Source organism: Chaetura pelagica, unplaced genomic scaffold (assembly GCF_000747805.2).
Source record: "Chaetura pelagica isolate M959 unplaced genomic scaffold, ChaPel_1.0 scaffold630, whole genome shotgun sequence".
NCBI classification, from domain to species: Eukaryota; Metazoa; Chordata; class Aves; order Apodiformes; family Apodidae; genus Chaetura; species Chaetura pelagica.
In genome coordinates this window covers 351,644-370,552 of record NW_009951855.1, presented here as the reverse complement: position 1 = coordinate 370,552, position 18,909 = coordinate 351,644, and the positions used below count along the sequence as shown (strand labels likewise).

Below are 18,909 nucleotides of genomic sequence, written 5' to 3'. Positions count from 1 at the left end.
GATTTCAGAGTGACTATCCATGCCTTACAGGCAGACATCACTAAATATACTTCTGAATCAAGTCCTGAATTAACAGAAGCTGCTTTCAGCCTGTCAGTTCACATATCATTAAAAAAATTAAAGGACTACAGCCATAGGAAGGTGCTATGAAAGCTTTCTTTACCAGGACCTTATTGTTTCACAGAATTCAATGGAAATTACGTGGCATACCATGAAGGCAAGCAGTAGCCCCTCTGAAAGTAACTCATACACTGACTGGTTTCAAAGTAAAGTGACAAGGTCAGGAGAAAACATAACGTTCACATTTATATCTACAGCTCTGTTATTTTATATTCAGACCATAAAGCCACTACAGTATAAAACCTTTGATGTCCTTTATTAAAATTTATATTTACTTTCCTGTACAATTTACCGAAGTTTAAATGCCAAATCTGATATTGCGAGTAAAAGTCTCTATGTGTACTTTTATTTTGTTAATAAAGATTTCTTTGGTATAATTAAGATTTATGCATTTTGACTGCTACAGTTTCTGCTTAAAAAAGCACACAAAGCAAATTTCTATATAGGAGACCATGGCAGCTCTTTCAAAGCTATTAAAACACCTAATGAAATTTAACAACGAAACTAGTGAAACAGAATCAGATCCAGAAGTGATTCTATACCCACCTTGGGTCACATGAAAATCGATTTTTCACTGGGCTTTTAAGCATTAATTAAATAAATGGACTCATGCTTGCTAATGTGGGCTGTGTTCTTCTTAAAAGAATAAAAATATTGCTGACAGTTTTATCAGTGCCTGATATGTAATGAAAGGTCCACCTTGTCTTCTGGGTGGGCTGATAACAATCAACACAACAGTTTATATTACACAATTCCTGGGTTTGAGCTAGGATTTAAATCTTAATGTGATATTTTAGGTATTTGATAAGATGTAGTCCTTTTTTCTTCATATTTTCCATAGATTCAGTGTGAGCATTTGACCTAACTAGATTTAGCTTCCAATGATGAGTGTTTTGTGAGTTAATGGAAATTTTTTTTGTTATCATGTATTCAGGACACAGCAAAAGATAGAGGTCATGTTAATTAGACTGCTCCAGGGTTACTGTAACTCTGTGGTCACTTGACAAAAGGAAAGAGGTCTATCCAAGTGACTGCCTGGCAAGAGAATAGAGATTTTATGTATGATAGTCTCCACACCTGCCCACCAAGCATCCCCTTGAGGCACAGAGGCCAATCTGTTGAGAATGACCTGACCTGATGAGAGATCTATTTATATACAAATTTTAGTCCTGAACCAAAACTGCCTGAACACCAAGCAACTGGCCCAAATACAATATTCTCAGTAACATTTACTATTTCAGAATCCAGCAGTTACAAATTGGGCTTTCATAATAGTTGACCAAAAATAATAATAATGCTTTACCACAAATCCTTTGCATCTTTTCATTTCCCCTTATTATAATGAAGGGACTTAAGAGCTGCACACACTCTAATTTCTGTGACTTGTCAGTTACAGACAATCCCTGATATAGTTTGAAAAAAAATGAAATTAGAATTGCACACTGCATGCCAAGGTTTTCTTTTCAAGCAAGATACAACATATTAAGTTCTATGTGGGTAATATTCTTCAAATTCTATGTGCCGAGAATGTTCTCTATGTTCCATATAATAAATACTTTGAGTAAGTAAAATTTACAGTACTGGATATTCCCTTTTTTCAATATGATCTCCACAATATTTAGGGAATTGGGGAATATATGGCTTAATTTTTATACCCTAGAGAGCTGAAGGTAGGATCTTCTAATGAAGTAGCACAAGTATTGACACAAAACTGCTGACAAAACATTATTTATCATAAGCAAGTGCTTAATGTAGATGTGGAATGTTCCACTCTTCTGTAATCTGCATAGGGCTCAGGAAGTCCTTCCTCTGAGGAACAGAACAAGTTCTCCAAGGCTTTCTGGCACAGCATGACACAGGGTGAAAAAAGGCATTTTTAGGCAAGCCAAAATGATATATCTGGGGCTGCATGTGCAGCACCCCAACAAGGAATCAGGTTCCAGGAAGATCAAGGAATCATTCAGTTAACTCTGTCTCTTCTGACCTCGCCCTCTCCACTTGGAAATGCTTGGGTTCTCTCAGAGGTCTCTTTAGAACAGAAGAACATCACATAACCATAGTATAGGGATAAATTAAAAAGCTAAATAAGTGTATTGACTTGAACAGACCAAATTTTATAATATGAAAAGAGTCTGCAAGACAACAAGCAAAGAAAATATGTGTCAGAACTCAGAATTCCCTGGAACTTTTACAATAAAACTGATTGTGCAACACAGCCTGCAGCACCGAGAGTGTTGAAAACTTCTAGAACTTTGTATTGAATATTATCTTCATACCAGTTCATTCTTATACTCCAAAGTAATAGCAATCAAGAGTAGGCTGTTACTCACAGCCAAACAGACCTGTACCTCACTGCAAAGATTTAAATTTTTTGTATGATGAAAAATAAGTTACTTACCCTACTACTACTATTACAAAATCCAATAAATTCCATCCGTTTCTAACATATGCATTGGGGTGTAATAATAATCCATATGCTATAATCTTCAAAAATGTTTCAACTGTAAAAATTATCAGGAAGGCATATTCTACTTTTTCCTGTAAAAGACAAAAAAGTACAGTGAAAGACAACACAATTTAACAGTTCTTTTACTAGTTATAATTTGCAGTAAGTAGAAAAATTTTATTGTTCACAACTAAGGATATATAATACTTGCTGGCAGTTTATTTTACAGGTTTTAATTTCATAGCATTTAATGATAGCTGACAAGGTTATATTTACATACTTGCATGATATTTTCCTCTTTTCATATTCTCTGAGGAAAAGGCTCTGTATCTACTAACATGGAAGCATACTGTACCTTTGCTTAAGCAAATACTCCCATCCAAGTCAGCAGGATTCTTTGCATTCATTAAAACTAGAAAATGCTGTAGAACAGAACCCTGGAAATATCCCTAAAAGGCGTGCAATGGAATACTTATTTTCACTATTATATCAGCCTTCATTTACTTAGGATCCAGAGTTCTACCTAATAAGGGAGTCTGAGACAGTGTTATGCCATACTGAGGAGATTCAAAAAGTTATAAGATATTTAACAGGGTCTTAATTTAATTTCACTCTGTCTTCCAAATGTTTCATCTTGACTTGGAAGTTTACATTGACTTGTTCTTCCTTCCAAATCACCAGAATGCCTCTAAATCATCCTAACATGCTCAACTGAAGCTCAAACTTCACATTTGTTTCAATGTTTTTTTTAACATTGTCTTCCTTGTACCAGAATTCTTCTTTTGCACAGAGCTACACAAAGAATCTCTTTTCCTAGGTTATCAGGTAATAATTTTTGTGGCTTTTTAATTCTATAGTAATAGCATATTTGATTTTGATACGTTATAGAAATCACTGCTATCAAAAAAATCAGTTAGCACTTTTGTTCTTTTTACCTCCAGAAACCATAATTTCATCAATTTTTATCATATTTTGTTTAGTTACCTGTTGCCATGCAAATACTAGAGTCAAGAATAAAAGACAGAGAATGATTCATTTTTTAAAAAAATGTTCAGGAACACACTATATTGCTCACTTACTACACACAACATTAATTACATGGACCATAACACCTCAACAAGTATTAAAATCATCTACTCTCGTGTACTCAAATATAGCATGGAGATTAAATACTTTTTTCCTCTGCATTGACTACACTTCATAAACACTGTAGAGCTTCACCCAAGACAGCTTCTCCTCCACTCTTATATTTTGCATGAGATCTTCCAGCCCAGAGAAACTGATGAACATCTTCCTTCTTCTCATACTTCCTAATACTTTATCACCAATAAACTGGAACAATTATTGAAAAAAAATTGCTAGACAGCACCACAGAGATTATAACAAACCATCAGCAAACCTGAGAAATGTACTGCAAAAATGCTGAAATATAAGCAAATCCTACCATGTCCACATTTCACAATAACAGCTGTTTCTGTCTCCCTGCATATAACTAGGTCTGTAGCTCCCCACATATAAGTCTACAGCTTGGATACAGAAAGATAATGTAAGACAACATAAGAAAAACAAAAATATTATGGTTGGTATTTACTACGGGTATAAATTTATCAAAATCAAAGCAGTAAAAGAAAAGTTGAGATAAAAGAACTAGGAAGTTTCATATATGCAAAATTTTAACTACTTCTTTACATAAAGGAACATAGGACACTGAAATGGACAAGATCTCCTGGGCCAATATGACCTCTTGGTCAATCATGTCCAGTGTCCCATTAGTAGAGGCAAATCAACTCAGAGCTCTGAGGCTACCACACTACTACAGCTTCATGACTTAGTTCAAAAAGGGTTTTGAGAAAGTGCAAAACCCAGTGGAGGAAAAATCTCCTCTCCAGCAAGGAAAAACTCCTCTCAGTCTAAGCAAAGGCTAAGTGAAGGTCTAACAGTAGACTACAACTAGTTGAACAGCGGTTAAAAAGATCATGAATCCACATGCTAAGTAGCAGCACACAGTAAAGGAAGGGGAAAGAGCCACAGGCTGCATGTTCAGAGGTTCACAAGATGTTAAGAAAAACATTCAGAAGGATAGTGCAGAAAGGGAACATGCTGCTTCAAAGCAGGAAGATTTGGAGATGCAGCTGGGCAAAGGTACACTGCTAACTCAGTCTAGTGCTGGTGACAGTCCTGCTGGGAGCTGAAGGACTGGGTAACCTCCAGAGGTCTCTCCTGGTTACTAATTCTCTAATTTCTATTATTTCTGATAGCTTCTACATGATCACAGGGAAAAGTGCACATCAAATCAGGACACGTGCAACTACCTACCTACACCCGCTACACACATAAGCTGTAAAAGCCCCTGCATTACACCTAACAATGAAATCTGGGAAAGTTTTCCTTTCTTTCTGTGCAAGAATGGAACAGTTTCTTTCCATCCTGATTCCCTGTTGTAAAGCCTATATATGCCTGGTTCCAGTTTCCCCCTAGAAATATATATTCATAATGGATACAAGATAGAATAAGAGTTGTTATTAATAGTCAATGACACAAGGAAAAGATGCATTGTAGCAACAGCCACTGGGCAATTCAAGAGCCACAATTTTCTGAAAACCTTGAAAAAAATCAGATTTCTCTCTACAACTACAACCAAAGAGGCTTATTGTTTTCCAGTGTTTCATTTTTCCTCTTCTTTTTTATTTAATGCTCTCACACTGTCTTTAAAAAAAAAAAAAAAAATCACAAATTGTGTCTTCCACAGAGGCCAGATGAATTATTTGGCCCAGTAGCTAATAACAATAGTCCAAAGTACAGGCTGTGCTCTCTTTACAGACTGTTGGGGTTTTTTTAATAAGTCAGCAGCCAACAGATGTTCTAATACAAACTGCAAACTTGACAACCTGCTCACCCTCAGGAAGGTACTGGCAGTTCCTTCTCACACTCCTGTAACTTCTTACCAGTCACTATGGACATCAATTTTTGCCTCTGCAACCACAATACAACTCTAGGCAATATGTTGCCTAGCAGGTTCAGAGCTTAAGCAACCATTACTCAAGAGTCAACAAAGTTTCATGTATTGTACCATTTTCAGTATTACTGAATGATCTGCAAAGGTAGACTTGCTATGTAGAAACAAATCTAACCAGTAAGACAGAATTTTAAAATACACAGTGAAGACTGCAATTCTAATAGTTTATGATGCACACATTTATTTGCTTTCTTTTCTCTGCAATGAAGAGAACTATCCCTGAACATCCTGGGTTTTTTTCAAATCACTGGAGATCTTCTAAGTGAATATTCCATTAAAAAGAGAAATAAGAAGATTTAAAAATAGGACAACCAAGCAAAAAATAAGAAAACACATAAGACTGCCTGAAAATCAAAAACTGTACTAAAAGAAACTGATAAGACAACATTGGTTCTAAGAAATTAAACATATTAAATGAGAAATTGTCCATAATTCTTAACTTCTATTATTGCATTTAGTTCTATATTGCATCACAGAAGTATCAGAGAAAAAAGCTGACAGCTCTCAATCTAAAGAAGATGCAGAGCCCAAAAATTTTCTGTGTTACTAATGATCTAACCCTATTGCTCTAGATTAATAGCAGTTTGTTCATTGATTTGATTCCATGCAGAGCTAGGTCATGTCTCTCTATGAAAGGCTGATTCCTGCAAGGAATGTTGCTCAAAACCTTTAAGTCTTAGCAATCTTCTTCCTGAATATATGAAGCAACAACAAGACAGAGGATAAGGCAGGTGCCCTTCTGATAGAGACCAATGAGCTCCACTTTGATACTGATTATGTAGTACAAAATAAAGGCTACTCTTACCCAGAGTTCCAGTGCCATCATTTGAGCTTCCTTTTCACAGGGAAGAAATGCATTTGCTTATTTTAAGTAAATCAGCTTAGCAAAAAACCTTTTGCTCAGTAAGATTTTTTTTTTCCCCACTCTAGCCAGATAGTGTACATTAGTCATAATTATATTCATCTTTTCAAAATCTCTGAAAGAAATAGGGAAAGCTACTGTTACATGTTGTCCTGGTTTAAGACAGATAAAGCTAATTTTCCCCTTACTGATTTTTTTTTTCCTTCAGTAAGCTTTCTTTTAACTAGCAACTGTGTGTTCTGCTAGGTTGATAAGACACTGGAATGTTTTTCTAACTACTGAGGCTTCAAGGTCGCACCTTCACTCTGCCAGCTCAGACACTATGGGGAGATCTGTGACCCCCCCGTAGGAGGCTGAGTTAGACAGACAGCAAAATTGGCCAAAGATATTCCATTCCATATATCTATGTAAGCTCAAAGGAAGGTCAGAGATCACAGAAGACAACTTCCTTCCTTTTCCTTCTTCCCTTCTCCTCCATCCATGGCCGGCGTCTGGGGAGGACTCTGTTCATCCATCACCGTCGACCCTTAGGCTTGAGCTCTCCTGACCCTCATCACTCTGTGCTTTCTTCAGCAGCAGCTCCGGGATTCCTCGGGACTCTTCCCAGTTCAGGGAAGTGCTGTGGAAGTTGCTGGGGGTGGGGGGAGGTGAGAGGCTTGTGCCCATACCTGAATATATCTGTATATAATTGTATATATTTTCTTGTATCATTCATTAGTGTTTTAATTAAAGCTGTGTAGTTTAGTTTTCAATCCAGCCAAGTCTCTCTCTTTTTCTCTCTCTCCTTCCCTACCTGGGTGGGGGGGGAGGGGATCAAGAGCATTGTTGTCAGACCTGAGTCAAACGGTGACACATGTTGTAATGTGATGCATCACAACTCCATGTTTAACTTAAGATGTCTCACAAGATAATTGTTTCAAAATAAAAAGTCATTAATTTGCAAAATGTTAATCTGTTATGCTATGTAATTAAGTCTTCTCACATTAATTTCTAGTCCCTGGGCATCAGAGCTCCAATTATTTCTTAACTTGGGTAATACATTTTTGCATCCAGAGTGACATGTATCAGAGTAAAAGCTGCTTGGCAGATAAAGTGACTCAGTTAAAGAGAGGTAAACAAACTGATCAACTTCCTACAGTTTAGACATACAGAAAAATCAGAATCTTTGACATTCCTGATTTGGGGACTAGTAATCAATCATGTTCTGTTAAATAAGGTGTGAGACTGATGCCCTGACAAAATACAAAGCCATTTATCTTTTTGGCAAACAGCCATTCTTTCCAATTCTGCCACTGGGAAAACGCATTTATAAAACAGGGAAGTGACTGAGTTTGGCATTTCAAAATATAATAATTTATTTTTCACTTCATGTACCTGTATTCCCCTGAAAACCATTTGTGAGCTGCATCACGGTAATACAAAAAAAAATAAAACCTGTTTTTCCATATGTGGAAAATGTTACAGCAGCTTCCCAGTATAGAAAGCTAAACAAACATGAAATCCATATACCTACCAAAAAGAAAAGAGCCCTAAAGCTTTATTTTGTGCTTTTATAGCCAACGAAATAACTTACTTCCTAAATTAGACACGGAAATTACTTTCCCTTTATCAGAAGAATTAACATTATTTATCACTCAAGAATTTGGTAATAACTAGTGCGTTCACCATGTTTTTAGATACGTGATACCAAACAAAGAAAGGAAAGTTCAGTAAACAGTGTTTTAACTTCCATTATGACTTTATGCATTCAGAGACCCATTTGGGAAATCTTTGAAAATACATTTCCTAACCTTTATGAAAATGTTCAGCCAGAGTCCAAATACATTCTTGAATTTACGAAAGTAACTACTACTAATAGTGTATGAAATGTAGCTTTTGTTGTGAAAGTCTAGAAGAATAAAACAAACACACTGGTCCACAGGTAAAATGCAGGGTAACTCCAGGCAGGAATTTGACATTAGGCCAAATGTTTCCAAAGAGGACACAAAATACTTTCATCTCATTTGAACTGATAATTCACAATAATTTGGTACAGTTCCAGGTAACAACAGGTTCACCCTCTAAGATCTCATCACAAACACTGAGCACAACAAGCACACAAAATGGAAATGCAAGCTATGTGCAAAAGTGTAGTTAAGCATAATACACTTTCTTAAACTCCCTTTTTTGTCAATGTCATCTGAAGTAGCATTTGAATACCTCACATCACTGAAACAGTATCTCAACCTTCAAAGAGAGTATTAGGTAGCAGTAATGCCTTTACTTTCATCTGACAGTTTCTGGCAGCCAGAGACAGAAGAATAAGCAGATCATGTTTAACACTTTGATTACTTTTTCCATTATTTCCTGTAATCACATCCTCTAAATGCACTGTAGGCTTGCATTTTATTTTTGAGTGTGATTGCCTCTCATATTTGGAATCATGTCTTTTCCATTATACCTTGTAAATAACACAGTAATGAAGATAAACACTTCAGTTCTGTAAATTAGCATTTGTAGAGACAGGAAAATGTTGCATCCAAATAATTTTTCACACTGATTACAGGCATCTGTGTGGATTCATGCTGGTTTTGTTCATGCAAAAGCTCTATTTAGTACATGTGCTAAATATGTCTTTCCCATTCAAAACATTAAATAGGAAAAATCCAGGCTTTTTGTCTAGTTTTTTTCCTATGTTATATTTAAGCAGAACTCTTCTGGCTCACTGACCAGTACCACAGAGTTCTGCTGAATAACAGCTAGGTGGAAAAAACAGACATATCCACTCTGTAGGTACATTATTAAATACACTATATGAACTCCCTTAGAGACAAAGACTGTTTTTCTGTTTCATATTGTTCTGAAGGAACAAGGTAAATGGCATGATTTTGGACATTTGCTCATAAATTACTAAAACTGTAACAGACCCTTTTCCCCCCCATGAATTTACTACACACTAAAAACTTATCAGCCAAGGGACAGTGAACCAGCCACTTTGCAGTGACTATATACTTGCCAGATGTGAAAGGCAAGGTGTGGAAATCACTCACATCACTGCGATGTGAGTTTCAATCCTAAATCCATACAACTCGTATCCAAGATTGAACACAGTATGCCAAAGAATCTGGATTGCAGAACAGAAAGCAGGCCAAGTAAGCACTGAAGAATATAACTGGAATAGAATCCAAATTACTTGAATGTTTTTCTGCCACCCTCTAACCGATGATATTTTGGAAAACAAAGTCAGCAAAATAAGTAGTAGAGACAGTATTTATACTCTCACATTGTTACATAGTTTTACCTTACATAGTTAAAAGTCAGTGTCAAGTGAAGAATTAAACCTGCATCTAATCATAAAAAAGCATTAATGTTATTTCAGTACTTGCTAGCAGTTTTATATATTTGTAAGAGAGCAGGTTTTGGCTAGAAACCAGAGGGTGAGAGTGTTACTAGATGTCAGATACTTCACTGAGCATCTTCAAATTCTCTGAGAATTTGTAAAGCAAGAGAATTTTGTAATCTCTATAAATGATCCTTTACCCACAGAAACCCACAAGTAGTGAACAGACTTCCTAGAACATCAAAAGAGAAACCAAAAAACATAGGCAAGGTAGGTAAAAAGGCAAGAGGAATGTTTTTCCTTAAAACAAATTCCAGAACAAAATCCCAATTACATCAAACTTCAATGCATTTCAGCACTTCAGTGTGAAACATACAAGAAAAAGCTGCTCTAAAAATGCTCCCATGTGAGCTTTCCTCATGTTTTCTGTCAGCACATGTTTAAAAATTTATATTGATGCTACATATGTTTCTTAAAAGACTGTTGTAAAAACTTTGTCAACATATTCATGGGGTACTACAATAGCCTGGATTCAAGCCTATCCCCTTTTTCCTATGGTCATGTTCTGATTGTTTAATGGTTTTGAGTAACAGTTCTGAAGTGTATGAAAGAGTCACTCTCAAATAGCAGTTAAAGGTCACTTTGTGCTCAGCTTTCATGTAGGTGAGTTTGCCAAAGCAAAAGCATATCCCAACAACCAGATTTTCCAGGAGATACCCCATGCTGGCTTTCTTCAAGTCATTTTCAAGGTATGTGCCATCCCAAATGAAAAGGAGGTGAGAAGACCAAAAAGTTAACATTCCCATGAATTAACTATTCATTGACAGCTCTGTAATATTCCAGTATTGTGTTTTAAGAATATTTTAAGTAAGAACTCTCTGTAAAAAAAAAAAAAATAAAATAAAGAAAAATTTAAAAAACAATAAGAACAGATTGGTTTTGTGGTTATGTTCTGCACTGATAGTGTCAGCTGGGAAACACAACAATGACATTCACTGAGTAGCAGGTTTATCTGATTGCAAACCTAATTTCCACTTTGATTACAAAAGAACTGGGTAGAATCAATAGAAGAATTTAATTACAGTACTTCACTCTTTAATCCTTCAGATACATGACTAGAGTAGTTCTTCACACATTTGTCAGTTTTCAAGACTACAGAATGATTTACAAAAAACCCAGCCAATGGGATAGCCTATTTTTTTAAAATACCTTTAACAGGATAGAACTTGAATTATGTAAGGCTAAATAACTTTGTGTTAGTTAATTGTTCTGTTTGTTGTTTGGTTTGTTTTTTTTTTTTAGTATGGAGGAGAAACTTAAAGGAATTCCCATGAATAAGACTTTCAAACCCTCAGACAAGATTTGTAACTACCATATGTCCTTGTCTGACTTTGAAGTCTCAGAATATGAAGAGAAAACACTGTTACATCTATTACATTACTGGAATTTTTTCTAATCATCCTCCTCAAGTTTTAAACAGCAGACCCCTAGACCAGTAGTCAACTGAGGACCTATGTTCTACACCTGTGGTCTAATATTGCCTCCTGCAAGCCAGTAAGATAAAAAAATAAGTTTTTCAAATCCTCTGTTTTGTAGAGCAGTCACCTCCCATAATGATTATTGGATCTTCTGTAGCAGGACAGGCTAAAAAAAAAAAAATCAACAATGGCTTTAAAAAGAACTAGAGGATGTGAATCCCTTATAATGGGATAACAGTGTTAAGACATTTGTTCAGAGTAACATGCATTCAGTTCTCAGTATCTTGTTTAATATTTCCTAACATCAGGCTGTCACTATAATTTCATACAGAAGGTACTGAATTAAATACATGATGTAGACATGATGCTAGACTGAGGGGAAGGTATGGTTGGTAAATAACAGGTTCCACTGTGAAAGATCTAATGCCTTTCTGATAACAAGCTACATGTTTTTTTTCTTCTAGAAAGAATTTCTTAACTACTGAGATACACAATAATTTACTTATAGTTAGTAGATAGCATGCAGTACTGCACTATAAAAGATAATACTCAAGTCTAAGAAGACTGCATTACTTATGAGCGAGCAACCTGCCAGAGCATTAGAAGTCAAGCTATAAAAATGTCAACAGCAATGATGTTAATGAAATGAACTTTTAACTATAGGAGAGGGCAGGACAGAGGACTCCTTGTAGATACTGTTCAGAGCAACAATGTGAAGAACAAAAAAAATGCATTTATCCCAACTGACAGGAGAATCGTCTGCAATATCCAAGGAAATGTTAAAGCATGATTTTATCCCTGATTGTGTCAGTTTGCTGAACAAATTCTTCCTAGTATTTTTCATATCCTGTGATTGTTTTTGAAGCAAATTGTTCAAGTGTCTACTCAATAAAAATTTTATTGCACAATCATAATAAAAAACAAACCTTTTCCACTGATAAACGCCTTCTTAAATGAAATAATCTCTTCTTGAAAATTCCAGGTATAGGACGAAGATTCCCATTTTGTATGCCCAGTAAGTATTTGGATAACTATGAAACAGAAGGTTTCTATAATCTTTTCAATTCCAACAGAAGGTTCAAAGACAATAAGGAAATTTCCTTACATATTGACAGTAAGAATGCTCTGGTTGTTCCATAATCAAGAAAAAGCAGATTTGCCATGATAGTGTTCAATGGAAGCTCTTTACTTCCTGAATCAAAAGGACAGTAGGCTGGATATATGTACATTGCAAACAAAAAGCACAAGGAGAAGAAATATTAAGAGATGCAATGACTCTGCAAATATCAAGGAGCCCCAAGAAAAATTTAAAAAATATCACAGCTAAAACATCAATTTGTACTCAATCCATAAGCAAGATTGTTATACCTGTTTGGATTTGAGCTGTGCTCATGAACAATGTCGGTCCATGCTTCTGGAAATTCTTTTTAAAAATTAACATGTTTTGCTTGGTTCTAGTAATAGCACTATCATGAAGCCTTACCCTTTCTTCTAATCACAACAGAAATGTGTTCAACAAAAGTAACAAATAATGTACTAATTTTGAAAGTAAAACATTTATAGTAATTGCTAGAGCATTAGGAAAACTTGCCACAGTAAAAGCAAAACCAAAATAGATAAAGTTGAATATTTTTTGTTCCTCATTCATTGTCCAATACACCTTCTTTAAATCTAAAAAAAAAATATTTTCTGACATATTTTTAAAATACCTTAATCTACACGAAGACAATAAATCAGATGTTATAAAATAACTTCACTTCCTGTAATCTATAGATCAAACCTTGCTGATACAAATATTCAATTTCTGATAGAAGGGAAAAGATGAGTCTGCCTGCCCTGAAGCAAAATTTCGTTCTTCTCTGATCAATCAGTTTTTCTTCTATCTTGTAGAATGTCACTAACACTAGTTAGTGAGCCTCCAGTGGCAGATACAAATAAAGTTCCCAATTCTACAAACAAGTACCCATGTTTGGGGGTTTTTTTAATCATAGAGCCAGCCATAATATTAAAGAAAATAAGCAGCACTCAGAAATCTCAAACACTTTTAAGTGCTTCATTGCCATTTCACAGTTAGAATGCAAAAAGAATAGTCTTTGTTTCACTCCTATACCATTTGACAGCTTGGGAGATGTATTTTGGTTTTGCATTTCTCCATTTTCGACTTCCCAAACAGAACAGCATTTATCAGGAAGATTATTTTGTTATTGTTTCCATCCTAACTGCATTTATCTCTTTTTCTTTTTTCCCCTATCTTGGATATCAGTTTTGATTTCCAGAGATTGTTTGCAACGCTTTGTCACCATTTCAAATTCAATTCTAGTATCATTATAAGACAATTTGAGTTTACCAACACCTGCTCTTTCTCCACCTATAAAACTGCTTTCTAGTGGATGTAAGACTTCAGTCTGAGACTCTCTCCCATCTATTCAGTGAGATAGTCCCTAGAATATATTTACATATGCATTCTTAAAAATAATCACATGGAACAAGAGTTTTTACTTCTTTTTTGAAAAAAAAATTAGGCTTTTTCCCCCAGAAAATTGGAGTCTCTGCTACTTCCAAGGAAGCAGGGAAAAGCCATTATTTTGATCAGCTGCAAATTTTTTTTTCTCCTTCATGTTATATGCACAGAATTCCAAAAACATCAATCTGTTGAGAATATTTGTGTGTAGTCAGCCCTATATTTTTTCTAGTTTATATGAAATTCAATGTGTAAAAAGAACAGCGATCATGTCATTTTTTGATTGCATTAAAAGCTAAGCTAATTTAATCTCGTTTACATTCTATGAAAATGTGCTCAAAAATTCATATTGAACTTTCCTATGCTTTTACATACATGACACGACTTGATGATTCTACTAATGACCATCAGCCTTCCAGGCCCACATAGACAGTCCATCCAGATTTTGCCATTTTGTTGAGAAGAGAGGAAGAGTTATTAGTTGGCACGTACATCCCAAAAATAAAATTCTACATACTGTAACTAAAAATAATCACATACCATTAGTACATTTAAGTGAGGACTTAAGTTCATGAACAGCAGAAAAGAAATTCACTTAAGTTAGTTCTGAAGCTTCTCTGGGGTTTAATGGCATAAAATACCACATATTTTTAAATACACAAAGAAAATTACTGAATAAATAGCACTCATCACCTCCAGAAAAATGAGAAAAATTCATTTTTACCAACATTATGTGCTATCTGTTCAGCCATTCCTCTTTGTCCATGCAGGTAGAAGACAAGGATTGGGCCACAAACTTCATCTTTTTATTTGATCTACTCTAAACCATTTATGTTATCTCTATGGTATCCAACTTGGTACTTAAAACAATTAAGATAATCATATTAGCCCCTAAATCTTCTCTGTTGCACAAACAGAAAAAAATGTATTTATTTACTTCTAGGGAAGCTGAATACCAAAAAGAGGATAATTCACTGCCAGAACACCTGACTTTAAATCCTATTAGACTCCCATTGTGATTTGAAAAAAGCTCTGAAAGTTTTATGATTAAATTTTTAGTTGTAATAACAGCTAAAATACAAATGTTTGTACCTTAATGGTGTGGAATATGCTGAGATTTAAAATAGCTATTTACAAATTTACAAATATTTTCACAATCCACTACTACAAAACTGAATGGCCAGTGAATGTACCAAAAAAAAAAAAATTAGATAGGTTCAAAAAGCAGCCCTTAACATGGGATAAAGTCTAAAAGGAATTTACCCTACACAGCCTTAATTCAGAATCACTTTGGAATAAGCAACTACCATTTTTCCTTTTCTTTAACTAACCAGCAAGTTTTCTAGTGTGATTCCAGACTGATACCTTGAATTTGAAATGATAGCCTTCATCATTGCAGAAAAAAAATGCCCAATATTATGTAAAACAAGTCCTCAAAGAGAAACAAAGTGCTGTAATTAAAGCTATTTCTTTTCCTCCATGCTATTTCTAACTTCTGATTTGCCAAAGGCATTGTTTTCCTCATGTTTCGGTGGAATACTTCGCACAGCGTGAAATAGATGGCATCTCCTCTGTAGCAAAAGTGAAAGGTTGACTTCTGCCCTGGGCATATTTTCTTTCTGTGAAAGCTTAGAGGTAGAAATTGAAGCATGATAATTAGACCCTGAAGGAAAAAGTAATGACATTTTAACAACTACCTCTGTCAAGTGACAAATATCCGGTGTTGCAATATAGTTAATTTGTAAGGATAAATGTATAGTATTAATAAACATGAAAGGGAGGACATCATACCAAACGGGACACGCTGATAGCTTGTAAACCTCACTAAGTTCCAAGTAAAGGTGCAGGTTAGTATCTGAAAAAATGGATAATTAATATCTTTCCTCCCCCCAAAAAAAATCAGCATATCAATTTATTACACATGCATATTAAAAAGGTGGGGTTTGTAATATCCAGTGCATAAGGCATAAACCTGAAAGTGCCAGCGGATATAACAAATGATGTAAGTTTGTAAAACCTGGGGCAGTAAGATGTCGTAGTCAGAATCCAATGGCTTTGCTCAAGTGACATTCACATTTGCACCCAAAAGTTTTGCCTTTTTCTCCCTTGGTTAATGCTATCAAGGCAGCAGACTCCTAGTGAGGTGTGTCAGAACTAATGCAGCTGAATGTAGTTCACTGTAATTGAAAATAATTCATGCTGTCACATTTACTGTAACGAGAGGTCACATCTCAAGGGCCATAAATGTTGTTCAGATTAATCGTAACTGACACCTTCCTCCTCCTTCAGGGAAATTCAGCCATATTCATGGCTTAGTTCACATCCTTGTTAAGCATATGAACTTTTTTTTGTTTGCAGTTTTTTGTTTTGGGATTTATATTATGTTGGATTTTTTTAAAGAAAAATGGGCAAAAACACTAGCAAGAGATTCTGCCTTGTATAGTATAATAGTCACCTCTCAGAAAGGCAGCATCAGTCAAGAGTTCTGAATAACCTTTGTGTGTTTCATGTTTTTGCAGATATTCCAAACAGGTTTTTAGTTCAACAATTTCACCAAAAAAATGTACAGTCTAGCATTTTAGAGGTAGACCAAGAGAGTTTATTAATATGTGAGATTTATATATTTTTCTTATTTTATTTCTTGATTTTTTCTGCATTCTTTTTCAGCAGACTTGACCGTAATTTAGATATGTGAAGTTGGGGGACCCAATCCTGCAAAAATTAATGTCCTGCTCATTCCTACTGGAAGTATGTTCCCATATCTCACCCCTCTACTATTTAGAAAGCTCTTCTCATCTTTATTGTGACTTTATACTCACAGCTAGTTGATACCCAGTTGTTCTTGTTTCAGCACTATCCTTTAGCCTAAGCAGCTTTTTTCTCACCCTCATGTTTCCCCAATGAGAATCTCGCTCATTCTTCAATTTTCCTAACTGAAAAATGTCATGCTGCTACAGTTCCCTCTTATGAAATATTTTCTTTACCATCATCCTACTATCCTTCCTCTGCACCTATTTATTTGAATTGATCCAGAAGAGGATGATTAATTTACCCTCTGTCAGAAAGCAATTTCCAGTGTGACAAAGTATGCATATAAATCTGTTATGTAATTTTAAAACATGCATTTCTTATATATTGCTGTTTCACTAAGCCTCTCTAAACTCACTACCTTCAAATCCTTAATTTAGAGTTAGTTTTCTTCACTTTAACTCTTTCAAAGAATCAACACTAATTTTCCCAATCTCATTTTATAAAAATTTCTTCAGCTAGTTTTTGAAGGACCCCAGGTTATTTCCATCAGGGCACCGTAATCATTTATCCTCTCTACATAAACATGTACAGCTTCATAACATTTCACATATGGGGTGTCCTTTCTGTGGGGATCCCCAAAACATACATGCATTTTCTTAGAAAAGGATTGTTCTGGTCTGTTTGTCTATTTGGATTTTTTTTTCCCCATGTTACGTAAGCCTTGATGATGCCTGCACTATTATGTATTTATCATCTCTAGAGTTAAACAATATTCCCCTTTAAGTCAAAAGGAGCAGGCCTGAATCCAGACTCTGGAAAGTATCCAGTGATACTTTGTTGTAGCAATGTTTTATTTGGATGAAACATGTTGGACAAATACAAAGCCTTTTTACTGTTGTTACAAAATACGGTTAGATTAAGTCTTCAGGCTACATACTTGTCATTCAGATTCTGTGACAGAAATGAGAAGAGAAGAGAGAAGTTAGCCAGGCAATCAGCCCTTGAGATTGAAAAAGCCCAAATTTCTGTTAAAAAAAGAGTTCCTATTAAAAGAATTATTTATTTAAAAAAACAAAACAAAACAAACACAAAAAACCAAAACACCTTTATTTGCAGTCTTCCAGAAGTATGATCAGGGACTATGCTACATAACTCTTTTCCTATACCATGTAATGACACAGATAATTACTTACTCCTTAGTCAAGTTAAAAGACGACAGTGTGAAAATTAGACTATAGATTATTGCAACTATTATCCCATCTAGCAACTGAGAACACCGAATACTAATGATACCTCAGGTTTTGGTTCATCACGTAAGAAGGGGAAGCACAGATTTGTTATCAAATATTATTAAATTACAGGGCATATTTTAATTTCTGAAGAATTGTGTTGATATGCCATTCATTCTCCCCTCTGAAAAAGCATAAGAAATTTCAAGAACAGGCCAAGAAAACTTAGTTCAGCTACTGGGTGATGCAGGGTATTTGCCCAACAAAACCCCCTTGCCACCGACTGGAATTGGCTGGAAAATAAATAATCTGATTTTAAAAAGCACTATAGCAATCTAGGGTCTCTATTCCAACATCTAAGAATCATATGCAGAAACACTCACTCCACCTCCCACAAACATACATGGCAGCGATGAAACCAGGCACTGCAAATTAAAACCAGGAATCCAGCCCAACACTCTTCTGCTGGAGCTGGGACAGCTAGAAGAATGGTATGAACCAATACTACATGCATTTCACTAACATCTTAATGGTACCTAAGATAAATATACAGTTTGTAGTCCATATATTGTAATATAGTCTGTAAATATACAAACTATTGGCACAGTAGAGAGTGCAAAGCATAACATTTTTATATTTGTAACTGGTAGTGACTCCTTGTAGTAGCATGTTCTGAGAAGTGGGGAAGAAAGTGAGACTTCAAAACAATTCCCTCTGTTTGGGCTTATTCCCAAATGCATTTAAGCACAGAACAAGGATAGAAAATATTCCCCTGCCCTTCAAAAATAAAGTAGGTCAGTATGACCTGGTTGTATTTCATGGTGTTTTTCTGCTGACCAACTACTGTGGACTGCAAGGGAGAAAATTAAAATAAATATCCATCAGAAGCTTTTCATATGTTCACTATACCACTGCCTACAGAGCCAGAGGAAGCAAGCAGAGGTAAGACACTGAAAATGTAAATCTAAAGCATTTATTTACATCTAAGTTATATCTGTTTCCATTCTAATCTAGAGAATTTCTCCTTGACACATCAACATAATGCAGCCAAATATTTCTTTCAAATATAATATTTTAATTCCTCAATTTTTGCTTCCTACTGTACTGAACACCTCTTCTCTTTAAAGGCTGCCTCTCATGAGATGGCAGCTTCTCTTTGCTGTTAACTTTAAAACTGCATCACTAACACATTTCATTAAGATTTACATGAAGTGTTTTTTTTCAGCA

The 18,909-nt window shown here is 35.2% G+C and overlaps 1 protein-coding gene across 1 annotated transcript in view; it reads right to left on the bottom strand.

Moving 5' to 3' along the window:
• CACNA1D (calcium channel, voltage-dependent, L type, alpha 1D subunit) overlaps positions 1 to 18,909 on the bottom strand; it is a 154,843-nt gene that overhangs the window by 101,968 nt on the left and 33,966 nt on the right. The window contains exon 3 of the mRNA XM_009993306.1: positions 2,519 to 2,658. Within this exon, the coding sequence (XP_009991608.1) occupies positions 2,519 to 2,658 (140 nt within the window). The remainder of the gene's footprint in view (positions 1 to 2,518; positions 2,659 to 18,909) is intronic.